At 32.0% G+C, this 27,839-nt stretch overlaps 1 protein-coding gene across 1 annotated transcript; it reads right to left on the reverse strand.

Annotated features, from left to right (window-relative positions):
* Nucleotides 1-612: 612 nt before the first annotated feature.
* On the reverse strand, nucleotides 613-27,361 carry LOC127540457 (gamma-aminobutyric acid receptor subunit gamma-1). Its single transcript, XM_051965150.1, has 6 exons — nucleotides 27,147-27,361; nucleotides 19,586-19,668; nucleotides 17,192-17,329; nucleotides 16,794-16,946; nucleotides 10,546-10,757; nucleotides 613-3,073 (listed from the first exon to the last, which is right to left on the reverse strand). The coding sequence occupies exons 1-6, from the start codon at nucleotides 27,299-27,301 to the stop codon at nucleotides 2,795-2,797; spliced, it is 1,020 nt and encodes a 339-aa protein (XP_051821110.1). The 5' UTR covers nucleotides 27,302-27,361; the 3' UTR covers nucleotides 613-2,794.
* Nucleotides 27,362-27,839: the final 478 nt, after the last annotated feature.

Consider the following 27,839-nt stretch of genomic DNA (forward strand, 5'->3'; position numbering starts at 1 on the left):
GTGTGTGTGTGTGTGTGTGTGTATACCATGCACTATGCTGGATCTTGGGAATATAAAGAGAAGTGGAATGATTTTAAGAAGTTGGCATTTGAGATTATTTTGAGAGACTAAACATTTAAAAATAACTACTTTCTTCCTTGTACCTGAATATAAATGCTACCAAAGACTTGTTTTGTAAAGTATTAATTCACAGATTTGTTATTTTAATCCATAAGTAGAATGTTTCCTTCAGGATAAATAATGATTTTTTTAAATTAAGTTAAAATTTTAAAAAAAATTTTTAAAACGTTAAAAGGAACAAATATACTTCATAAAACTATTGGACTAGTTTTCAAGATTCACCATCTTTAATAACACTATCTTTGAAGATTTAAGGAACACTGACATTGTTGTTTTGGGAAATTAGTGATCTAGAAATTGATTAAACCCTTCTACTTAATGTTACTACTTTCAGTAACATGCAGTTCATGAAGGACCTCCTACAGTAGAAATCAAGATAATGGGTCTCCACAGATATGAGACATAAAAATGGCATTGTGCCATTGAACATAAATATCATTCAAGGTTGTGTTATCCTATAACAAACCATTATCCATGGAGACTTCAGAAGTAGTTAAAAAATATATGCAGTCAGTAAAATTTATGCACTAGTAACAAAGCCTTGAACATCACAGGAGATTAATAAATGTTTGTGGGATATATAAATGAAACATTCTGTTACTTCCTTTCACAAAATTTCTTGTTGATACTGTCTCCTGTCTAGAACTAGCTCAAATAGTAGACAAGGTTATAGTATAACTGGATTCACCCAATCATTCTAATAATTTTTCCCTGAATTTATATATTGGAGAGATTAGAATTAAGCATAGACTAAAGAAAAATTTAAAAAGATTGATACTAAGCTAAATCTTACTGACTTAAGTTAGACAAGTAGTCATTGAAAGTTCTAATATTCAAGAGCTCATTTTGTCATCTTAACTGATCTATGGAGATGAGACAATCTAGACACCGGTAATAATTAAGTCTACAATTTCTTAAGTAATTTTGGGCAACTCACTCAATACCTCTGGGACTTGATTTCCTTATTTATTAAAAAAGAGGATAGCAATAAGTACCCTTTTGTCACACAGGATTGTGACAATATAATACAGCACATACAAGGTTGTTCTTGATTTGTCGTCATTGTTGTTTTAATAAGCTAAATGACCTATACAAATAAAAGATATTTTAATAATCACCCAGAATATCAGACACTTTTTAAATATCAATATGTGAACAAGTAGATACAGTTGACAAGTTAGAAGTATTACTCCTTAGTTATGAGTAAAATTCAACATCGAGTTTATGTAATATAAAGATAGGTGTTGCCTTTTTACATTTATTTCCACTGTTAGCTGATTTCAATAGTTATCTGTCCATATCTTCATTTTTATAGGATTATGGTTTAGATGCCACACCATTTCAACTTACTTGTACCAAAAAATTAAATTAAATAAAAATAAAAACCTGTAGTTGACTTATTCCAGGGTCCCAAATCACCAAAGGCATAATAAGACAATAGGTAAGTCAGAATGAGATCATTCTTTGTGTTCTACAAATGCAAAGTTCTAATTCCATGTCATTCTTTAGAAGGTCAGGAATTGTTCCTTTACTGTCTTGTGTTCTCCTTATGAAGAGTTTGATTCTATCACATAATATATAGTGAATCAAAATTAACTTTTTCCTTAATTGCAACAGTAACAGACATACAGTGTTTCACAGTTTACAAAAGCACTATACACACAGTACCTAATTTGTGAGTTTTATATTATATATATGTATATACATATGCACACATATATGTATACACACAAACATATATGTGTATGGGTGTATATATACATGTACGTGTATATATATTACAATCATAACTAAAGAACCCAATCCAGTGATGATAAATCTGTCTAAACAATCTTAGGCTGATATTCAGAGAGTAGTGAGTCACCAGGCCCTACCAAAAACTCTTCCAGCCTGGAATTGAGTAACACCTGCAAGATTATTCACAGCTAACTTACATTTAAGAATCCAGGTCTACCTCAAGGCCATGATAAAGAATAATCTTATTTTGTTTTGTTTTCTTAAAGTCCTTGAAAAACAATATCTATCTATATATATAATGCTCAAAGGAAAAATGAAATCAAATGCTTATTATATCTCTCCCCATCTGAGGCTCCCCCCCAAAATCCAATTTTTTAGTTTTACTATGCATATTAGTTATAAGGATTTCTTTTTTTTTTTCAGTAAAGGGCGTAGATATAAGAAAAAAAAACCTTAAAATCTTGTGAACTGAAAAAAAAATTGCTATATACATTCAATGAGTTTAGGACAATCATCTCTCTATCCTGAAAAAAAAAGGTTAGGATAAAATAGGACCATCTTCCAGTTCTAGAATTTGACTTTTTAGACAAACATAGGGAATACATATTTCAGCATAACATCAGACACAAGATAGTGCTTACATCTTTGAAATGAGCTTATAGAAAATAAATTAATTTTAAAAATTAAGTGATATATAAATAAATAGTATCTTGATATTGTTAGTAAGGGCTGTGTCATCAATAATAATTAATATGTGCTTAATTAGCTTTGATCTAAATACTACAACTCTAGGAACCTCGGAAAGATAGCAATGGAATGTTCAAAGTAATGCTGTTTTTCTGCTTTGGTTAAAAAAAATAAACTTCATGTTATTGAGTTACATCAAATAATATCTATGTTTAGTTTTGCTCTGTCAATATTTGAGAGCAATGGAAATTTATAAGTAAAGGTAGCCAATCCAATAAACAAGATTAAATAGAGCAAAAGCTGTTGGGAAAAATATACGAGAATATGAGTCAATTTTGGCAACACGGATGTGTATTCTTCCTTCCCTCCAAGATCCTGTCCGGCAGTCTTCAAAACAACAGAAAAAGCTGGCACAGTCTTTGCCTTCCAAGCACTGATATCCATAATCATCATCTCGTTGTTGCGGATGAGAAATGCTGTTCATTGGAATCAATGTAGATCCAGGGCGAACTGCAACTGCAGGTGATTTCTGAATAAAAGGACATATTGGGTTTTTCACATTGAATTAATAATAATAATTACAATTGACATTTATGTAGTGTTTTAAGATCTAAAAATATTATGCTATTCCTTGCCCATTGATACCTCAAAAATATTTACTGATGCAATAATGAAAATATGTATTTTTTTTACATTTGTACATATCTATTTTTTTTTCCTTTTCCACAACTTACTACTGGAATTCATACAAATTAATGGAGAAAACCCCACAATTCATGGTCCTTTTTAGTTTTAGAAATAGTGTCTTATAAACAGTAAGTACCTCGTGGGATTTCTGTAAGGCTTAAATCAACCAATCCACAATCATTAAGAACCTTTTACATCAGGCACTGTATAAAGTGCTAAAAGGTACAAAGACAAAAGATGAATCAATGTCTCCTCTTAAAGAGCTTTTATCGTATAGGGAAAGGCAGCATGCACACATAGAATTTTATATAGAATAAATATATATAGAAAAAGTATGACATAGATATGATAACTAAACAAAAGATAATGAGATAGAGGACCAGTAGTTTGCAGAGTTAGGAAAGCATCTTGTAGAAAATGGTGCTAGAACATATAATTCAAGATGGTGAGAGACTACATGAGGAAGAAGTGAGGAAAAAGTGAATTCCAGTTATGAAGCATGATCCATGACAAACCTCAGGTAGAGTGCCATATGTAAAGTGTTTTACTAATCTTATAAGTGAGAACTCATTCTATGATTGCTCCTAATGTCAATTTTTTTATATAGTATCTTCTTAGAAGATGTATAATTTTTAAGTGACTATAACATTATATTAGATGATAATTATAAAGATGTATTTACATTGCTATGATATATATGTATATATACATACATATATTATAATATATAATAAATAACTTGAAAAGGGAAAATAGAATGTATGGATTCAAATAATTGTGCTTTGTTGGAATCTTTACAAACTGCTAACTAATTAGAGTTGATCTGATCTTACAAGAAGATGTTTTGGGCCAGAACCTGAAACAAGGTACTAAGTAGAACTAATTAATACAAGGCTTGTGTTCACACCTTTACTCATTGGAGTTCACAAGTTTGCCAGATTCACAAAGTAAACTTTGTACCTTTGTGAATTCACACCTCCCTTAAAGCTCTTAGGGCCAGAGAGCACCATGGGAGAAAACCCATAATCCCATTCTCTCAGAAGATATAAGGCCAGTGAAGAGAGAGCTATTCCAGAATATATTCCACTTGGCTGGCTGGTCACAGAAGAGAGTCCAGCTGCATTGGAGAGGAGCACTCTGGTGCAGACACAGAGCACTTTGGGAGATTTCACCGGAATGACATGAAAAGTGAAGCTGGCTGGAGGCTGAAGAAAGCAGAGGCAGAGGCTGAAGGACAAAACCTTTGGATTTGGCGACATTCGGAGGGAGCTCTTGGAACCAAGCAGAGAGATAGACCTCTAAGCTAACCGGGCTATATTGGAGATAATAAAAGATCTGAACTTTTATCACCTGGCTGTGTTTTGAGAAGAAAAAGCTCACCACATTTTGGCGCCCGAACAGGGACCGACAAAATTCTGATTCCAGGGAAGGCACCCAGAGAGAACTTTTATAATATTTTATAGAAGAACAAGAAACCAACAGTGCTTATTTGAACAAATGAACATCCATGAATGAATGTATCTAGTAATGGAACAGAGTGTTGGAGATATATTGATTTTTATCCTGGAAACCACTGAAGGATTAACCGGAGAAATGTGCCCAGTACAAGTCTGCTTATCTCAGCTGAAACCAAGAAAGATTCATTTTAAATATTCACTTAAGCATAGTCACAGTCACAACTATTAATGATGAAAATGCGGGGGAGGAGGGACAAGAGAGAGGGAGGGAGAAGGAGGAAGAGGAAAGAGGAGGGAGGGAAGAGAAAAGAGCAGAAAATTTTCACATGAAATGATCAGAGCTATCTGTGGTCACATGAAAAAAAATACTCTAAATAAGTATTGATTAGGTCTGAGTTACAGGGGTCCTCAAACTTTTTCAGTAGGGGCCAGTTCACTTTCCCTAAGAATGTTGGAGGGCCGGACTATAGTAAAAACAAAAATTTTGTTTTGTGGGCCTTTAAAGAAAGAAACTTCATAGCCCTGGGTGAGGGAAATAAACGTCCTCAGCTGCTGCATCTGGCCCGCGGGCTGTAGTTTGAGGAGCTCTGCGGCCTCATAGTATTTAAAGCAACTCTGAGTTACCACCTCATAACTAGTAGATTGGGTAATAAAATAGAAAAGGAATATGATAAATATGTTGAAGTGGATGTGGGAATAATAAGAGACTAATATACTACTGTTGGCATTTTGAACTGATCTAATCATTCTGTATCTGTGAGTCACTATCTTATACTACATAATGTCATTGAATGTAGGGGTCATAATGTTATGATTTGTTAATTGTAAATATTTGATTTGTGTATCCATTTTATATATCTATATGCCTGTGGTCTTGAAAAAATTTCTCAGATAAAAGGAGGTTGAAAGTGGAAAAAAGAAGCCCTCCTATACACATTATTAGGGAGAATGGCCAAAGGGCCATAAAACCATGAATAGTACTTTTAAATCAAGCAATATCACAACTAGGTTTGTATTCCAAAGAGATTTTAAAAAAGGAAAAGAATAATATATACACAAATATTTGTAGTGGTTCTTATAGTAGTAGCAAAGAATTGAAAAAAACAAAGAGATGTCCATCAGCTGGATAATGTGGTATATGATTGTGATAAAATACCCTTGTGCTATAAGAAATGATGAGTAAGATAATCTCAAAAGAACCTGGAAAGATTTATATAAACTAATAAAAAGTGAAATGTGCAGAACCAGGAAGATATTTTATACAGTAACAGCAATGTTGTATAATGATCAGTTGTGAATGACTTAGTTTTTCCTAGCAATACAATGATCCAAGACAATTCTGAAGGATTTATAATGGAAAAAATGCTATCTGCCTCCAAAGAAAGAACTGATGGAGTCTAAATGAAAATTGAAACATAATTTTTTCTTTATTTAATTTTTCCTGGTTTATCTTTTTTTTGTCTGTGTTTTCTTTCACGGCATGACTGCCCTTGTATGACCTATATCAAATTGCTTGCTTTCTCAATGAGGGGGAGAGGGTAGGAAGAGAGAGAAAAAATTTAGAACTCAAACATTTTTACAAATAGATGTCAAAAATTGTTTTTAAATTTAATTGGGGAAATAAAATATTATTTTAAAAAATCTCATTGAATCATAGGCTCCCAGATTTATAGGTTTAGAAAAATTTAGACATGAAAAGAGATCTTTAATTTCATCTAAATCAACCTCTTTGTTTCATAGTTATGGAAACTGAGTCCAAGACAAATTGCTAAAATTACTCATTTATTCCATGAAGATGACATCCAAGTCAAAAGCTCCTTCCATGCTATCTTTTCTGAGGTATGAATTCATCCTTTCAAAATAACTATAAGTTGTCTCTATCTGGGTGTTCCATAATAGACTCAAAATTAATATATTCAAAGTGTAGCTTATATTTATCTATTGACTTACTTATGCTTTTAATTTAACTAATTCCCCAAGTGGTATCATTTTATTTAATTCCCTACATTTAACCTTTGGTTTTCTCCTGGATTTTTCTTTCTCCCTTCCTTCTTAAAATTCTCTTAATTTCTCTTAAAAATTGTACTAATATAACTTCTCTTCCATTCATCACCTCCTCATCATTCTTATTGCTACCAAACTATATGGACTTTTATGACTCTCTGTGTTGAAATAATTTTATCTTCTTACTATTTTTTTCTCTCTCTCTGAACTATTTTATTTCTATAGAATAATCTTCATTATTCATATTATTGATAATTCAACATCATCTCATATACAGTGACAGTTTATTGGCTATCCATCAAGTAAAAATTATATAGTCATAAGCAACTATAATTTACCACTGCTTTATCTTGCTGGTCTTATTTCATATTGTACTCTTATGTATACTCTCTTCTTCTCCCAAACTATAATATTACTTACTTCACACACTACTCTTGAACTCTCCTGTCACTATGCTTTTATTAGTTGTTCTTTATACTCTCCTTGAATTTCATGCAGAATTTTTTATGTTTTTTTTTAAAAAGTCAAACTAAAATGTGACCTCTTCCATAGAGGTTTCCTGGTTCCAATATTCTTATTGACCATTTTCTTTGGGTCTTTGTTGTACATACATAATATATACATATACACACACATACACAATATATATACATATATGTAACATATATGTATACACATATGTGTGTATGTACCATACTAGGGAATATTATATGGTGTGGAAATAATATAAATTTTGATTAACTTACCTGATGATTGTAGGTGAGAATTCCTGCTAAAGAAACCCAATGAATGAATAACTACTGTTATTCTCATAAGGCTTTTGACTATGCAAAACAGATATTTTTCTATTTAGATTCAATATGTTTTGCTTAATTTATATAGCTTTTCTTTAAAAAAAAAAAGACAGCCATTTGGAAATATAATTAGAAACCATTGAAAATGACACTACAATAATATGAGTGACTCAAAAGAATTATTTCAACTGAACAATTCTTTTCCTACACTCTGAGAAACTGACAGATTGAAAAAAATTATCTTGTCAGGTCTCAGTGCACCTACAATTTAATTATTTTGAAGGTTGGGATGTTCCTTAAGCAAAGAATCCAAGGACTGGAGGGTTGAGATTTTTTTCCAATAACTGTGTTATGGAATGCGTTTTCTCTGGGCTTCAAGGAAAATGCCCTGACCTTTCAGTTACTCTGACCCAGCAGCTGTGGCCTCAGGCTCTAGGACTGCCATGAAGAAATGAGAAAAAATGATATCTATTTATCTTTCTATCTCTACTCATCCATCTATCTGCCTGTCTGTACAGACACACATCCCCCCTCCCCATATATATATATATGAAATTTAGATGACTTAAAATTTATATTTTGGGGGGAAATATATGAGAGAGAACAGAATCAACAGATGTTGTGGCCAGATAATAGGCAGATTTTTTTGGCATTGAACTTACTGTGTGGATGCTTAGTCTGGAATAAAAGGAGACAGAGATTCCATAAAGGCTTCAAGTGTATAGTTTGTAGACAGCAGTATGCACAGCTGTCTATACATCATGAAAATGTGCTACAATCTACCTGATTAACAAGACCATATGGCTGAATACTGAACCATGGGGGAGAATCCGATTTGATCACTGATCCCAGTTTTTCACTCAGCATGCCATCTAGGGTTGAAAGAATTGGCAAGGCAGCACAACCACACTAAGAAGAAAGGAAAAATGGTTTTGAACTCCTTATGCAGTCTCTTGAGGCTCAGGTTTTTTTTTTTTTTTTTTTTTTTTAAGCAGGTGCTAAAGAAAATTCTTTTTTTTTTTTTTTTTTTTTAAATCCTCAATAAGAGCACAATATGTAATTACAAAGTCCAGGTTTCAGGAACCAACTTGTTAACAGTTGCAATAGAATGCTGTAAAGGCCATAGCCTTAAAATAAAACAATATGACTGGAATAGTGTTCCTTTAACTGGTAAATCTTACTATCTTGACCCTCCAGCACTTCTAAACTTAAAAGCTACCTCTGAGAATTTTATATGCTCCATGAGGATAAAAAGCTATCCATGGTCCTATAATCACTAAGTTTCAGGAGCAGAAGTGGAATCCAGGTTTTCTGGAATTAACCTTTAGCCCTATGGCAAACACCTTTTCATTATTGTTTTCTGATTTCCTAAAGGAGGAACTCTACAGACCAAAGAAGAGCAGCGTCTGCATGACAATTTGTAGTTTTAGAGTTGCCTGGAGGCACTAAGATAATAAGAGATTTCTCCAAAGGCCCATGGCCAATATGGATCCCTTATGGGGTTGAAACATCTTGTAGACTCCCAGGCTGGGTTTCTATCACTACATTAAGCTATTTTTTTCCCCTTAAACACTGATCCTCATTTGTAAACTCTTTGATAACATGTCTTAGGGTATAAGCGTGTTTGTTTTTCCCAATCATATAAGACCAATCTCACTAACAGATGGTACCTCTTTAGGATGTATTTTATAATTTTTTAGTTCTTCCAAATGTAATATCAAGAAATATTATATAAAAGTTTCCATTAAGAAGAACCATGTTTGAAGAAATGTGACTATTGGTGAACAATTGGGGAAACTTGACATTGAAGGAGATGCTTAGACAGAGTTAAAATAGAAATGTGGAAAAGTTGCTTTCTTTCCATTCAAAAAAATAATTGGGAATTATCTATCTGCCTTGAATGGTCCCTAAGAGACTGTTTCATTTATTCACTATGGTTTGTATGAGAGATAAACTAAAATGATCTCAAGTAAAAGCAGAGTCAGAAGCTAATTCTCAAATGCAAATTTGCATGGCTATATCCCTGATAATGGGTTGTATTCTCTTGGGATGTATCTCCTATTTTCAGGGGGAAGATCTCACTGATCCCCAAAGGAATTAGGCAGACAACTGGGTATATGGCTGTGTCCATGAAAGTATATCAGATAATCAAACTTCTGAGCTTGAAACTCACATAAATGTGTTTATTTTTTTAAATTCAGAAGAACAGCAAAATATCCCAGAAGTGAATGGGTGTGAAAAGTGAAGGAGGAATGAGGTAAAATGAGGTGAGGAAAAGAAACAACAACTGAAAAGAACATTTTTTTCCTAAGGGAAAGAGGATGATGATCTCTTTCTAGGAGCAGAGAGAACCTTATGCTATTTTTCCTATAAAATATTTCTACCTACTTAATTATCATTAAATATACTTTTTTTTGTTTTAAAAATATTTATTAAATTTTGCTTTAAGTATTTGGGGAAAAAAAAAAGAATAGGAGTGGGGAAAGAAATGGAGATGGTTACCAAAGGTGGTGAATGATGTTAATATCTGTTATTTACAGCATTATAGTACCCACTTCAACTTTCCGATTTCATGTCAAGGAAAAGAAAGTAAATATGTAGGAAGGGGAGATGGTGTGCAAAGGGCAAATAAAATTCTAGAGTTTTTTTTTTTTTTTTTTTGCAAAGAAAAAGTAAGTAACATCAGACTTTTTAAAAGCATGTTTCTTTAGAAAAGTTATTTTGCTGGAGGGTATCAAGTTCAGATAGAACCTGGAATCCCAAAACAAAGTTAAAATAGAAAGGGGAAAATCTTAGCTTTAAAAAAAAGTTTATAACTTCAGATGAGCTAAATTAAAAGGGAAAATCTGCCTGTATGGAATAGTCTTCCAAAGGTCCTAGAAGTGATTTTGCCATTGGAGAAATGCTTACTGTTCTTTTTAATCTTTCATTTTCATTCACCCTCTTTCATAGCCCATTCCTCAAGCATCAGTTTATTAAAAACAAAATAATTTCCATATGCTTCCCAATACTGTATCTGTTGGTAGATGGAAATGACAGAAATATAAGCTTCAACATACCCTTGACTTCTGTTTGGATTTCCTGTCTTTAGGCTTCTTCCCCTTTTTGTTGCTAGTGAAATAATGCAGGGTTCCATATTCCACCAAGGCCGCAAAAACAAAAATGAAGCAAACGGAAACAAAGAGATCCATAGCTGTCACATAGGAAACCTTAGGGAGGGATTTCCTGGCAATGGTACTCAGAGTTGTCATTGTCAGCACTGTGGTTATACCTGCATTCAAACAAATAGGGATAGAAGGAAAATGACCAGAGGGTTTTATGGACCACCCTTCTTGCATAGAACAGACATCTTGAAGGAGTAAATAAATAAATAATTCAGTAAAATTACTCTAATTATCATCCTTTTTGGAGAGGAATAATTATTGCTAATTACAATCATAGCATATTCCAATTTTGTAGTGGTAATCTAAAGCCTTTAAAAGTGTTTATTCTACATTATCAGTCTTTCTTTAATACAGCAAAAGCTTTTTTAAAAATAAGAATAATTAATATACAGTATAATAAAATCACTATGATTTTAGCCATTTTGAAGAGTACTTACTGATAAGTATGATTATATGTTATTATAAATAATTTAAATAGTTTGTTATTTATTACATGACTGTTAATGTCACAAAAGCTTTGAAAAAAAATATAAGAACTGACTTTTGTTCATTGATTTTTGAAAAGCAATGTGTCATAGTGTATAAGCAAATAATTCTCAGTCAGAAAGACCTGAAACATCCAAAACCAAGGAGCATTATGTGCAGCTGTATGACCCTGGGCACATAAATTAACCTTAAATTCTTCAACAGTAAAATGAGGATCATAATTGTACTTACCTTCTATGGTTGTTGTGAGGATTGAATGAGATAACAATTGTAAAGCCCATAGTATAGAGCTGGGAAAATAACAGTTGCTTAATATATGATTGTTCATTCCTCCTATATGTGTATAGCTATTACATGTATGTATGCTTGTTCATAAACATACAAACACACATACACATGATTTATCTCTATTTAATTTCATTTCTGATTTCAATCTGGGAGAGTATTTTCATTTTGAAAACTTCTTCCATTAAGGAAGATTATTTATAATATTAATTTTAGTGACTTTTTGGGGTCAGAATGTTAAATGACTTTCCCAGAGTCTCACAACTAGTACATATATAAAACTTTATGTTTTACAACAGAGTTGAATATTCAGTATCATAATATCCATTGATAACAAACTAATAAGGACAAAAAATGGATCAGATATCATGAGCAAGTAATTTTGCCAGGAAGAGTTAGGTGACTTACTTATGATAACTTGTGAATGTCAGACTCAAGACTTGAACTCAGTTGTCAAAATGTTTCAGGTCTTCAGGTCAACATGTTAAAATTTTAAAGATTCTGCCACACCATACCACAATGTAAATCTATAATCCTACCTAATCTTTTCATTCTTAATTCAAAACAAACTAATTTTTAAAAAGAAAAGATGGAATGAATAATCATGGCATAATATTGTTAACATGGTGATTTTATTAAGAAGCAAGCTATTGAACATGTATACTTTTACCAAAGAAGCACATATAATGCCTATATAATCTATAATGTAAGTACTATTATATTATTATAATCATTATGTTATAAAAAGTATATGATAGTTATAATATAATAATAATATAATTTTTATATAGTACATTTTTCAAAAATTTAGATAAATATCCAAATCTGCTTTTGATACTACTCATAACAGAATGTTGTCTTTCCATAATCCTCAAGAAAAAAATGTTTTTTATATTAAAGGTTTAAATATTATATAATGTATACCACCTCCTTCTTTCTTTTCCATATTCACCCAACATAGTTGAAAAGAGATTGCTCAGGTCCTTTACCTTATGTCAATTATACTCTAATTAAACCCTGTCTGCATTTCAAAATCACAAAGTAGTATTCTGATTTTGGCAGTAGAAAATTTCAAACTTACATCTATTAAAATGAAAAAAAAAAAAAACATGTATGATTTTGTTTTGTTTGGACCTATGATTCCATTGATATTTAGATTGCCCAATGAAGAAACTCCATTTACTAATAAAGATCGATAATTCTTCTGCAAGATGTTTTCGAGAGTTGTTTTGGGACACTGGAAATTTAAATGAATAGTCAAATATCTTTCAGAGAAAAGTCTTTCTTAACACAAGGAAGGATTTTCTTCATTGCATCATATTTTCTGTTATTTAAATGATAAGATATTCAGTGATAACATCAAACTTCACATTCGTAAGACCTATATTCACATAAGAATCATAAGATCCAGAAGGATAAATCTTCAGTTTCATTCATTTCAACAAGTATTTTTATATAATTCTAATTTTTGAGACACTGTATTTGATGTGGGAGATGTAAAGTCAGTAAGGCTGTTTATATATAGCCTGGTCTGGGATACTGAGTGATAAAACAGTTTTCTCAGAATAAGACAATGAATGTATTGGAGATGTGGCTCAAAACATTGTTCAGATCAGGTGCCTCCTCAGTATCCACTATATTATGTTACCTTTTTTTGAAAGCCTTAAATTTCAACCTTTGGTTTTTCCATTCCAAATGATCCAATAGATAAGTCAATCATAGCCACATTTTGATTTTGTTTCAATAGATATTGCAACAGTTTAAATTTTGATAAATTCTATTTCTGTCTAAACATTTGAAAATATTAAATACTTGCAGACATGTGATGCTTACATAATTCATATTTGCTATTTCATAAAACACTGGCATATGACATTATGTAAACTTAATGATAGGAATAACCTAACATTGTTTTTTTTTTCCCAGAAAGAAATATGTGAATAAGTTCATAATGAAAATCAAGTTTTTTTTTCATCCTTTTAAAATAAAACGTGACTTTTTGAAAATAACAAAGGATAATACAAGTCATGGAAGAGACAAAAGGTATTGTAGTTAGTCAACAAACTTTTACTAATTATCTACTATGTTCCAGGTAAATAAGCCATAGCATTACAATGCCAAAAAATAAAGCTCGGGGGACTCAGTTCTCAAGGAGCTTACACTGTTTGGTAGATGGTTGTCCAAATAGCAACATATATGCCAATCTATCTATATCTATATCTATGTATACAGAGAGAGGGAGAGGGAGAGAGGAAGAGACAGAAAGAGAGATAGGGAGGGAGAGGAAGGTAGGGAGGAAAGAGGAAAGGAGGAAAGGAATGAGGGAGAAAGAGAGAGAGAGAAGAAAGAGATTAGAGATGAGAGACAGAGACATTCCATGTTGGTCCTGTGGTGCTAGGAATAACTTGAAAATAATTGAGTCTTCATGAATCACATGACTAAATTAACATTTGATGTGTAATTTCCTAAGTACCTTAGTTCTTTTCTATTTCTAGGTCTCCATTAGCTTTTTTCCTTTCTATGTTATAAACCTATTAATGAAAAAGCATGGCATATTAAAGGGAGGCAGAGAGTACTATATTTGTTTTTATGTCTCCTCCTTTTAGATCCAATGCAAAGATAGGAATAGGAACTTGTTCTATCTTTTCATTTCTTTTTCTTTCCTTTGCAGACAATCACAATCAAGTGACTTGCCCAGACTCATATAGCTAGTATCTAAGGCAGAATTTGAACTCAGAGCCTCATGACTCCAGAACCAGTAATCTATCCACTGTGACATCTAGCAATCCCCTCATCTTTTTGTTTCTGTGGTGAGCTTCTATATGAGGAAACTGTCTTCATCAATGTAAGTCAGTGCCTTCTCAGCAACTGGTCCTATTACAGAATAGCCTAGAGCAACAAGAGACTAAATGATTTCATCAGAATCAATCTATATATGTCTGAGGCAGGACTTTCATTCTGGCCAGGGTGGTTCCAAGACCAACTCTTCTTCTCTCCATTACACACAGGCTGCCTCAAGGCAAAGACAACTTTTTTTCTCCCCATTCACATAATTCAATATCTTCATAAATGGATCATTTACTCAAAAAGAATTACAGTGAAGGATCTACAACTCAGTCAACAAAGTGAGCCATCTTACCTTGTCCTGGACACCATTTTGCATTGCCAGGACAGGCCACAAACTATTCTGTCATCTAGGTTGTCCAGAGGCTACATCATTCTGGGGGTCTCTTTCTGCATCATTCCAGATAGATACTGCTTCTATAGAATTACATATTCTGTCCTCTGAATTTCCTTTTTTGGGGTGAATCTCATCCTTACATAGTCTGAATCCTGCCACGTCTGGCAGAAAGAGATTCTTCTTCAACCATTTGAAGCTAGATATCTAACTCCCACTTCCCTCCCTGGGCCATTTTTCAAAGGACACTTTATAATCATGAATGCAGGAAAAATATTTATCTTTTATACTCATCTATCAAAAAGAACTTCAGAGGCTTAGATATTGCTCCAAAGACAGTATCTAGTCCACCACAAAAGCACACTCATTTAGTAGTTTAAGATTTACAAAGTGGGACTTTGGAACTATTATCTCATTTGTTCCACATAATAGCCATGTAAATTTGGCATTATTTCCCTATTTTACATAAGAGAAAGCTAAGGCTCAGCAAAGCTAAATGACTTGCCTATTCATGTTACAAAGCTGTTATAGCAGTTGTTAAAAATGGGGTTTGAACCCTGGTTATCCCAATTCCTAGGTCCCATATCTGTTCATTGTAACACATTATCTCTCTTAATGAGCCAAAAAATCATCTAACAAATATCATTTAAAATCTATAATCATGTAGGGAAGATTTTCTTTTGAAGAACTGGAAACCCAATAATACATATAATTCAAAATAGTACATATGTTGGAAACTTAAATGGATTTTACATTAATATAACCATAAAAGACCAAGAAAAGATGGTTGTAGAATATGTCTATTAACAACATCAACATCTTTGTCAGACTCCCAAGGCAATTTCTTTGCCAGCTCCAGAGTTAGATGCCTTGAGTTTTAATATTGATGATTCCAAGTGATTTACATTTTACTATACATTATTAACAGGAGATCTTCACCAGCCATCTCAGGCAACCACATGAAGGAGCCGTTTGTGATTAAAAATAGAAATTCTGCCCTTAGCTTTTTATGTTTTTTCATGAAATCATTATCAGTAGTCAGAAAGCTATACTTTCCATTGGACTGAATCAACTAAACAGTAGGCTATCTTTTTAAATGAACTGTACAAATGGAGGTAGTTTTTAATATGACTTAAAAATGGTAATTAGTTCATTTTCAAAATAATTTGATGTTATTATAATGTCCAAAATACACAGCAAAAGAAATTTATTGAAAGAGACCAGTATATACAAACATTTACATAATTAGAATTTTTATGACAACAAAAAAGGGAATCAAAATGTGTGCCCAGAGATTGCAGTAGTATTGAAGAAATTGTGATATGTGAATATAAAAGGATTTCATTGTTCTATGATTAGTGATGAATAGAAATTCTGAGAATATGAGAAGAATTGTTTAAAGTGACAAAAAGTTAAAAAAATAGTAATAACCATAACTTTGTAAATAAACAGCCTCCAAAAAGAAATAAGGTTAAATATAATATAGTGTTGTTTTAATGTTATCAATGTTAAAAGGATGCATACTGCAAAGTGACATGTGTCATCAATTAAAATAACTCTTTTGGGAGAAGGTCCTTTGTGGGAAATATGTATTTATTGGGAAATGGCCATCTTATAAAAATAAAAAAAGTACAAATACATAATTTAAAAAATAATGGTAAAAAACCAAACATATCAATTGTATATAACAATTCACATTCTTCACCATTGCTCTTGTCCAGGGACACTAAATGTCTTTTTGGCTGATTACTCAATTTATAGATTACTCAGTCTCTGGTTTCTCATCTTTCTTATTCAATTCCCTCACTCTTGGACCCTTTGCTTCTCATTTTAACCTCCACCAAAAGCAAATAGAGACAATAAAAAGCAGTCAGTATAATGATGGTAAAAGGTTTAGTAGGAGAAATGACAGAAATGATTAAATAAAATGAGGCTCAGGAATGGGAGAATTTCATTTACCTAATCTTTCCTTTGTTCTATTTTTCTGTGTCCTCATTTGATCAAATAAGAATAAATGGACTTAAAATTTAATCATTCTCTAATCTTTTTTCCCTGGTACCCCCTAATCATGATACTGCAAAGGGGTCCTATGAGATGTTATTGATTTAGGTCCTAATAACATAGACTGTAATACATTTGGTAGTACACTCATAAAAGGACATATTGCAGCACAGTATATTTTAATATTTCATACCTAATGATGTCCTTGCAGGTACTGCATCTTTGTTAATCCAGAATGACACCCAGGAAAGAACTACTGTTAATATGCATGGGATATATGTCTGAATGGTAAAATATCCCATACGTCTACTCAGATCAAAAAAGATTGTCATGATGATATAATCCCCTAAAAGAAAAGAATGAAAAAGGCATATTATAATCACAGTATCACAAAAACTCAGAGTCCAGAGGGATCTCAGAAATAGCTAATCCAACCCATTCCTGCACAAGAATTCCATAGGTAATATACCCCTAAAGCAGCATTCTTATTTACATAATTAAAATTTGCATAAACATACATATCTATGAAAATTTCAAAGATAACTAATACCTGGTGTCCTGTTTTATTGTTATTATTGTCATTTTTCTTACCAGATAATGTATGTGAGATATCTGTCGAGTTCCGTAATCCCACAAATGCAAATTGGTACAATCTCCAATATTTAGGATCTGCTACTTCCACAGAGGTTTTCTTCCATTTATATTCTATTTCATTTCTAGGATATCCATCTGAAAAAAATCATATATGAGATTAAGATGTCTCAGTAGCCCATAACTTTGTGGGGAAAAGAGAACAATCAATCTCAGATATGTCACTTATTTTTCTCCTCTCTTTCTCTCTGTCTCTATATCTCTGTTTTCTATTCTCCTCTTTATTCTTTTTTTCTGCTCCATTATACCAATTTTTCTCATTTCTGGATTTTCCCTTTTTTCCCCAATGGTGCCTGAGGCCAGAAAGTAACATTTAAAGACTTTTCTGATGCTTAAATCACACAAACCCCTTAAATCTCTGACATTTGGCATCATCAATATCATATTCCTATCTCTTTTCACATCCAATTAGTAAACATATTCTGTTTGTTCTTGACATCTATCCCATCTTCTCTCTCTTTCCTCTAAGACCAGTCCAAGAATAAACCCATATTAATTTTTCACCTGAACTATTTTAATGCCTCCTTAAAAATCTTGCTGCTTCTATTCTCCCCCTATCTATTGCATTCTCATTTGTAATATGAAAATCTGACAATAAAATCCAATGGGAGCAGAAGGAATAAAAACTCCCTGAAAGCACGTTCTATTACCTAATCAATAAATCCTTAATCCATTATATCAGTATTAAGATTTTCACAAATGGATATTAACTCAATTGGGTAGACTTGCCTCACACTACTCTCAATCACATACTCAATTCTGTGAAAGCCAATATGGATGACTGGCAATTTTTCAAATATATAGTCAGATAGTTAGTGAAAATGTCATGTCAAATGAGTGTTACCCTTTAGAAAAGGTAATATTAAATAGTATTGATATAGTGATTTGGAATTTATAAAGTCTTTCCCTTATGTTAATTCATTTGATACAACAAACTTTTGGGGTAAATGCTATTATTATCCTTATTTTACAGACAAGGAAGCTTAACTTGAGATTAGGTGACTTGGCCAGTGTTACATATCTGATGAATGTTTCAGGATGGATTAGAACTCAAGAGTTGCTGACTTCCAAGTTCTTTGTGTTATCTACTTCCCCAACTAGCTGCCTAGGATGGAGGAGACATGAATTTGTTTTTAAATATAAGGGAAGTAGCAAGTAGTAAGGGAGAAACAAGATTAGTGAAACAATGAAGGTGATGGAGGAGGCAATATGCTGTAGAAGATGGATTGAAAAAAAATCAAGGATGCATGTAGAAAGTATTTTCTTGGTTAGAAAAAGAGCAGGAGTGAAGAAGATGATAGTGGGGGGAGATATGTTTGTGCTTTGAAATTAAAAGGAGCCTACTAGGTAGTCACCAAGAAAAATTATATTAAAATGATTATAAGTAAAATAATGTAAATATATACTGAATTCCTGAGAAAAATATGGTAAATAATTGAACTGCATTTTCACAATTGTAACTGTGTGTTTATTAAGTAATCATTATATATTGTATGATGAAAGGAAAAAAATCAACAAAGTACCAACCCTCAAGGAATTTGTTGTCTCCTGGGTGAGTTATGTGTACTTATATGTATAATTTTTTTTTTAAAAAACTGATAGCTATATTATTTTATTTTAACCTCACTTTTTCTCATTCTTTCTTATCAAGAAGAACCAAAACCTTAATATTTTCTATGCAGGCTATTCTAACATATCCAGTTTCAACTAAAACAACAACAACAACAACAACAACAACACTCTTTTCCTATATTAAACAAGTATTAGCAAAAGGACTGATACTATTCATTAGAATGTAAACTTTGAGATCCAAGACTTCTTGACTCTATAATCACTTGTAGTACAAGGTATTTTACACAAACCACCTTAAAAGTTGTATTTGAATTATATTTAATTATAACTATCTTGATAATATGAGTTAAATATTGCTTCTCCAAAGTATAGAGAATTCTAATAAAGTTTTCTAAAATCTCTGCAAGAAAGCTGACCATGCATTTGACATTTGTACCTACTTATGTTATTGAGATCTCCCATGACAAGCTCTGTAACATTTTTCAACTACATCAGAATAAATAGTTGCTGCTTCGATAATTTTAATGCTTATCAAGTATGGTGACTGAGATGTCCAATTTAGCTTTAAGTCTTGTCATTTATTTTTAAGATTAAAAGGAGAGGTCTAAATTGTAAATGTATTTTATATAGTCCAGTCTACAGTAGATAACCCTAACATGCATCTAGGGAAATCAAAGAACATAATTTCCTCCTTTTCAATCAGTAAATAAACAACATCTGAATTTCAAATGAGATAAAATTATAAAGTATTTTACCACCTACAGCTGGAAAACTCCAGTGGGCAGGAATGTTCATCCATAGGGAAGTTATGTAGCTGAAGATAGCATTCAGCATTAATTGTCAACCTAATTCAAAGAAACAAAGATCTGCTAAGAAACAAACATGATATATTTGGATATTTATAAGATATAATCTTTTAATACCAAAATTAACACCCAAGAGGCAGCTGTATATTTTTACATAACATCAAAATTTCAGATTACAACACATTATCAATAAGCTTAACAAATGTTATATGTGGCAAATTGTTACATAATAACTAGAACTTTTCTGTAGAGCTAGATTTCATAAATTTATATTACCAGTATTTTTTTCGAGGTAAAATTCTTATGCTTTAAAAAAAATTAAAAATGGATTTTAAAGAAACACAGTAGAAAAGAAAATGCCTAATAAAGCAAAGTTAAGAACCCAAAACAATGAATTTAGGAAATTTAGGTCTTTGAATCATATTTATATTTGGAACTCTCTTTAGATAACCTAGTCACACCACAGAAAATCATGTAATCAGGAAATTTCAAAACCAACGAGGTACCTTCAAGATCATATTCAAAATTCTCATTTTATAAATTTAGGAAGTGAATGCTACACATTGTTTTCTAGGGTTCACAAAAGAAAGAAAACAATCTTTTTTTAAAGTACAGCATTTTAATGTTTTAGGTATTAACTTCTACCTAAGAGAACTTAATTAGTGGGTGAATGTTCTAATGGAGAATACTGGAGATTGTACTTTTAGGGACTCAGAATTCCTGTCCCCGTTCTGCCAATAGATAAGTCATGAAACAGTTCTGTGCCTTGGTTTCTCTAACTATGATATGACAATGAATGCATTTGTTTTCCATCTTAACATCTCCAGGAAATAGTCATCTGAAATTGGTATAATCAATGATGCTGTAGTACAATGAATAAATAGACTGAGGGGTCTGAAGTCAGGAAGACCAATCTTCCTGAATTCAACTCTGTTTTTAGATATTTATTAGCTATTTGATCTTAAGCAAGTAACTTGAGATTGTTTGCCTCAGTTTCCTCATCTATAAAATGCACTAGAGAAGGAAATGGCAAACCAGTCCAATATCTTTGCCAAGAAAACCCCAAATGGGGTATCACAGAATTGGACATGAGGACAATGATTATGTAGAGATAAGGAAGGAGGAGGAAGATTGGTAGTGCTAGTGGTGGTTTTGATTGTGATGACAATTCAACACCTCTACAATTATTTGTACTTTAGAAAATGTTTTTAACATACATAAATTTAAAATTTGCATGCATAAAATTTCATGAACCCAAAGAATAATAGAGAGTTATGTGATGGATGGGAGCTGGCTACTACATATTACCAACAAAAATATTTCACAGAAGTACAAATAAGTACACATATGATCAAAGAGTTATATGCCTAGGGGTGGTAGTGATTATGTATAGGACAATTGACAAACAATATTCATGTTCTCTTAGCATCTAGATAATATCAAAGAATATCAAAGAACATAGAAGCAGACCCCAAGTTAGACTTTGTGAATATTTGAAAAGATAAAGATAAGAGAATGAATGAGTAGTTACTGATGGGTTATTCATTATGGGAAACCATTTCCATGTTGTTAATAATCATAATCTATTGAAATATCAAATCTTTTTTTAATTGATACCATGAAAAACATAAGATAATTATTATAGATATTAAGAGTTATTAAATGTGAAAGTGTATTATTTTCTATGAAATGAGTTGCTTTATAGGTCAAAAAATTAGTAATATCACCATTGTCTAAACCAATTGCTTTTGGGAAGGGATGAGTGAGGTTTGAGAAACAAAAAATATGAAAATTACAATTGGTAGTTATTCAAACATCCAAAAAACTTAGTGGATTGTCTGGAGGCAATCATACATCCCCCTGTACCCTCTGTCAGAATTCACATAACTAAACTTGGAAGAGTTTCAAACCCTGTGTTCTGAATAAAAAGTCTCCAGGCAACCAGTAGGTTTGTGAATCAGCCAATAATCCTAATGGAATATCGAGTTAGCTTTTGTAGGTAGCTTATTTCCCTATTTTCTCAAATCTTGGTGCATTTTGGAACTATTTCTTATCTTACTCTATCCTGAGGAAATAATAATAACACCACGTTTCCATTAAAATAAATAGAAATTCCATGCTGGCATCATCTCTACTGTGTAGAACAGAAGACAAGAAATTTAAATCACTGGCATCCTGCAGTCATTTTCTATAACAAGCCAAGGTGCAAATAGGCAGAAAGTGCTTTAGAAGAGATGTTATAATTTTTAAAAGATTAAAAAGTTCTTAGGAAAGATAGATTTCAAAATGGGTTTTGTGTTCAATGCAAGCTTTTAGGAACTTGATAATATAGATACCAGTGACATTATTTTGACATTTAAGATTTAATATATTTCACAAATTAATCACTGCAAAAATGTTTCAGAAGCTTATAATTATCAGCCACTTATATCTGTCTAATGGTAGACTAGGAAATATATCCAGGAATTACTGCTGTCCCTTTTAAAATCATTTCTTTTAACCCTACTTATGGCTGATGTTTTGAAAAGTACACATTTAGAAAGCAGTTCAATTAAATTTAAAGCAAAACTTTCAGATATCTATGATGAATTACTTGCCAAAATACAAGTATCATTTTTAGCTCAACCAGAATATCCAAAATATAGCCATTTATTTTGATTTAATAGAAAAATATTATCCTATTTAAAGCTTTTGTTACTTGGTTATAAAGGTCCATTGAATAACTTTCCTAATGAATAGAATGAAAATTCATCATAGGATCATTTTCATTGTGGCATTTTCAAATACTTTAAGGGTTTCTTTGTAGATATATGAATCAAAGAACCCTGGAAGTGTTAAGGGTTATCTACAGAGTAGAAGAAGGGCATTTTTGGAATGGGTAAATAGAAATGGGAGAGATCAGGAAGGACAAGATTTAGATAAAACAAAACAAATATTTGTTCTCATCTTGGGACATCAGTCCATACATATTGGATGCACCTTTTGATGACAGACTTTTATAGAGTGAGAAAATGGCAAGAAAAAACCATGAAAGTCATTTTTTAAAAATTAACTTATTTTGGATCATGAGTTTTGCTTGCTTCAGTAAGTTCCCAGAAAAAAAAATGTCAAAAAAAGTAAATAAGTCTCAAATTACATTTTTAATCCTTTCCTTCTCCTATTCAATCATATAAATCTATATGTAAATTGCTACTGGGGAAAGTATAGGACTTACATTGGGGAAAGATTTTTTAATATAGACGCATCTTTAGAAATAGACTGTCTCTAAGGTTAAAGAAATGGAATTTTGCAATAGAGTATAGTGAATCACTGAAAAAATAATTTGACTTACACCTTGTAATTAAATGGATGCATGGACACAGAAATAAACTATATATATATAGTTTATCTCTCTCTCTCTCTCTCTCTCTCTCTCTCTCTGTGTGTGTGTGTGTGTGTGTGTGTATGTGTACAGCAATAAGAGCTAAAGAATAGTAAAACTTCAGTAGCAGCAATAAGGAATATGATTAGCCCTGTCTTGTCCTGGGAGCTTGGCTTAGTGATTAAGAAGATGTTTGGAATAAAGGGAGGATGATTTTATAAAAGCAAATATATAAGTCTAGCAAGTGGTGAGTTGAGAGAAGAATTGTTATAGGGCATATCAAAAGTTATCATTCATTCATTCATTGAACATACATTAACTGCACATTGTGTGTATTTGGGGGGGGTAGTGAAGGAGATAAGACAGTCGTTTCCCTCTTAATGTCTAGAAAAGGAAACTAAAATTTAAATTTCATAGGATCATAGATGAAGAGTACATAGAAACCTCATGGATCACCTACGTCAATTTCATTTTGGAGAAAGAAACTCTAGTTTAATGGGAGATATTTAATGAAATTAAATGGGAGGAAGTTTAATGGTAAGTGATGGGGAGGCATTCGTAGAAGTACTATTTGATTAGAAGTTGAAAAATAGGTGGACTTTAAATAGTTGAGTTAGGAGAAACATTCCTCAAATAGGGTATAGTATGGACAAAGCTATAGAATTTGAAGAGCACAGACTGTGGGTGGTAAGTGGCTGTAGGAGGGAGATTTTAAATAGAGAAGAGTAATACAGATTTGTTGAAATACAAATTAAATGGATATGGATAATTGAGATTAAGATAGGTGAAGCAAATCCAAATTGTGGGATTTTGATAAGAATGTTTTTGAGTGTTTACATTCCTTTTTTAATAACATTCTTTTTCAAAATATATGCAAAGATACTTTTCAAATTCACCCTTTCAAAACATTATGTTCCAAGTTTTCTCCCTTCCTTCTCCCTACCCACTCCCCTAGACAGCAAGTAATACAATATATATTATACATGTGAAATTCTTCTAGACATATTTCCACATTTATCATGCTGTCTAAGAAAAATCAGATCAGAAAGGAAAAAAAAAAGCAAGCAAACATCAAAAAGGTGAAAATAGTATGTTGTAATTCACACTCAGTTCCCACAATCCTCTTTGGTGACAGATGGTCTCTTCATCACAAGTCTATTGGAACTGGCCTGAATCACCTCATTGTTGAAAAGGACCATATCCATTCCATATGAATCTTAATGAAAATCAAATAGTCTTAATAAACCAGAGGGTGCCACCAAAGATCTGGAGGCAGAGAAGCAAAGTGATAAGTCCCAAGCTAAACAAACATTATTTTGGAAGCAATATGAAGGATAAATTGAGGAGAATTGAAGAAAAGTACAATCAGAAGATCTTCTGAAAGCTGTTGAAATTGTCTCAGTACCTTTTCCGTGGAATAAGGCAATGGCAGGAGGCAGCCTAATGGAAGGGGTTCAAAGACAGTTGTCAGGATATGACAACTGATTAGACAAAATCAATGTGATGAATGTGTGAAAAAGAGTGACAGCAGTACCATAAATATAGTACGGTCAAAAGAGCAGAAGGCTTAAGAAAGAAAGATAATAAGCTTGGTTTTAAATTTTTTAAAATTTTTAAATTTAAAAAAATTAAATACTTTGAAATTGAGATGATGATAATTTTAGAAACAAATGTCTTTTGAATGTAAGTTTTGGCCAAGGAGAAAAAAAAATGGTCAAGAATGGGAATATGTAAATGAGAGTCATCTTAATAGAAAGTGTGAATTGTTTCTATGGAAGGACAGTGGTTAACAAAAAAAGAGCTATAGACATACTATTGTGGAAGAATGTCTCCTTCCCACCCTACACGTATTAATGTACTAAGAGGAGAAATTAATAAATTGAGGAAGAAACATTGAGAAGGGGGAAAATAATTAACATGTGCCTAAAATCAAGGGAGGAAATAAATTGGAGGATGAAGATATGAAAATTAGGAAAATGTCAATAGGAATGAAGGTTAAGTCATTGAATTTGATCACTAGTTAAGGTGTTCTTTAAGAAATCAAAATAATTAGGATAATAGGATCAGGAGTCTATACAAAAAAGTTAAGAGTGAACCATTTGCCATGTATAAGCATTGAAGTGAAACATCTTGTTTTTGTTTTTGTTTTTTTTTTGTTTGTTTGTTTGTTTTGTTTTTTGTTTTTTTAATTAAGAAGTTTCACATTTACTGGACAGCTAGACATATAAGAGTTGAATATGGTAGAAGAAACAAGGGATATTTTTTAATATCTTAAGGTAAAGCTAAAGAAGTCAAATTATTTTCTAAATCCAGTAACAGTGAAGTTAGAAACAGAATTTTTCTTAAAAGTAGAGAATATTTGAGCATAATTCCAAATTAATCTCTAAAATGGTTGGTTCAGTTCATAGTTTCACAATAATAAATTCATGTCCCAATTTTTCTCCATTCCCTCCAATATTTCTCTCTTTCCCCTTCAATCATTTTAACCAATCTAGTAGGTTTGAAATGATATCTCAAGTTTTATTTAATTAGGATTTCTCTAATTAATAATGATTTAAAACAATTTTACAAGACTTCAAATTATTTAATTCCTTTGATCATTAATGATACTTCCTGTAATAAATAACCCAAACACGGGTATATTGGCAGGTCTGGCTTCAGACAGAAGAGGCTGGAACTGATGTGAAATTACTGAGTATTCTTTGGAGAGATGCATCTTTCCCCAGGTGTCTCCCTTAACAGTCTTCCTTTAGTACCTGAAAAATTTCCCTGTGAGTTTTTGCTTTTCCTTAAGTACTAATAAGCTCCCATTAAAATATAACTAAGCTATCTATAGCGAATAATACAGTGGCCCATTATTTTAATAACACAGCAAACTGATGATCTCTCGGTATGGCTCCTCTTGTAGATATAATTCTATCCAATAATTATTTATTAATAACTTATGATGTGCAAGGCCCTGTGCTGGCTATCATTTGTAACAAAAAAGACAAAAATAAAATTGTCCCTCCTTTTAAATAACATATGGGCTATTGGGAGGTGGTCAATACAATCTGAACATAGATTAAGCATAACAGAACAGAGACAATGAAGGTGCAAATTAATCTACCAGAAAACAATCCTTTGAACTATATTGGAGGGGGGGGGAGAAGAGGGAAGCACTAATAACTGGAGAAGAGAAGTTGTCCATCTACTAATTCTCACTCATACTTAGTAAATTATTAATCACCTTATGAGTCATTTATCATTCTTTATGAAACTTATGAGAAAGTCATATTGGATAAAATTTTGCAGACCTCTTGCACTTACCATCTATTTTCCCATTTTTCTTTGTGCCATTTACAACTTTCATTCCACAAAGAATTCTCATTATGTCCATTAATATGTTAGAGGAACATGAATTAATTTATCAGTTTAGCTAGAAAAGAAAGGGATTTGAGGAAGTGGCATGTAGGTTAGCTATATTTTGATGGGGACTTTGGGGAAAGAGAAGAAAGGAGAAAAAAAATTTGACAGGGAGCTGAGCAGAAGAGTAGGCTTTGATAAGGTACCACTGTGAGAAAGCTTCAATATTCTAAGGACAGCAGAGGAAAATTGGAATGGCAAATATACTTAGATGACTTTTAAAGACAAAAATATATATTGTTTGGACAGGTAGATGACGCAGTGGATAGCATGTACTGGAATTAGGAAGACTAGATTCAGGCACTTAACCCTGTTTGCCTCAGTTCTTCATCTGTAAAATGAGCTGGCAAAGGAAATGAAAAATCACTGTGGATTTTTGCCAAGAAAACCACAGATGGAATGATTGAAATGGTTAAACAACTGTATAACAATGTATTGATTGAGGGAGAGCTCGGGAAATGAAGAGGACTCTATCTGCAGAACAGCTTGCTTTCTGTCCATCATTTGTAAAGATGTAAACATCCTTGAAACATGAATATATTTAAAAACATTATGTAATCTTTTTCTTTTGTGAAACTTGTATGTTTAGAAACTTGTCTGTAAACCTGATACATAGAAATATAATTTCTGCATTTGCCATTAAAAAAAAACAAACAAGAAAAACATTTAATAGATTGTAGAACATTACTATGGATAAAAAGGATTAAGGTAAATATTTTTTTCCAAATTAAAATAACAACAAAAATATTACCTTAAGGTATAGAGAACTCTTCCATCACTCCATATTCGAAGCAGTCTGTTGGGAGTTGTTATCCAGTGAGCATCTGATTTTCTTGAGTTTCTGAAGAAAGTATCAGGGATCCAAATTTTTCCAACCATGTTGCTGTTAAGCATCAAGACTTTCATCGTGCTATTAAATTTTAAGCGACTATCAAACCAAGTTTGGGCAAAAATGATATCTATGGTATATTCCTGAAAAAATATAAGGGTGTGTTAAGTTCTTTTTTTTTTTTATTTGATAGTTATATCTTGCATTTCTTTAAATTCTATGGATATCAAGCTCTTCTGCCAAGTTGTAAGCTAACTCAATAAGGTCAATATCCTCAATGCCTAGTATAGTGCCTGGCACATAGTAGGCACTTAATCAATATTTATTGATTAATTTTTGACTGAAGCTTATTAGATCTTTTTAACTTGCCAAGAACCTAGGATTATTATCCATTTTTGAGTTGTGGACCCCTTAAAATCTCTTTAAGCATGTGGGTTCCCAGAAATAATATTTACAAATTATACATACTATATTTTAAAAACATTATGTAATCTTTTTCTTTTGTGAAACTTGTATGTTTAGAAACTTGTCTGTAAACCTGATACATAGAAATATAATTTCTGCATTTGCCATTAAAAAAAAAAAAACAAAAAAAAAAAACATTTAATAGATTAT

This window comes from Antechinus flavipes, chromosome 6 (genome assembly GCF_016432865.1).
Source record: "Antechinus flavipes isolate AdamAnt ecotype Samford, QLD, Australia chromosome 6, AdamAnt_v2, whole genome shotgun sequence".
In the NCBI taxonomy this organism is placed as follows: Eukaryota; Metazoa; Chordata; class Mammalia; order Dasyuromorphia; family Dasyuridae; genus Antechinus; species Antechinus flavipes.

What these genes read in the sequence shown, in the direction of transcription:
- LOC127540457 (XM_051965150.1), bottom strand. Translation starts at nt 27,301, where the DNA reads ATGAAAGTCTTGATGCTTAACAGCAACATGGTTGGAAAAATTTGGATC. An exon ending in TATCTCACATACATTATCTG is followed by an intron (nt 16,947 to 17,191) that starts GTAAGAAAAATG and finishes CTTTTCTTTTAG; the next exon opens with GGGATTATATCATCATGACA. An exon ending in AATCCAAACAGAAGTCAAGG is followed by an intron (nt 3,074 to 10,545) that starts GTATGTTGAAGC and finishes CCTTTTATTCAG; the next exon opens with AAATCACCTGCAGTTGCAGT.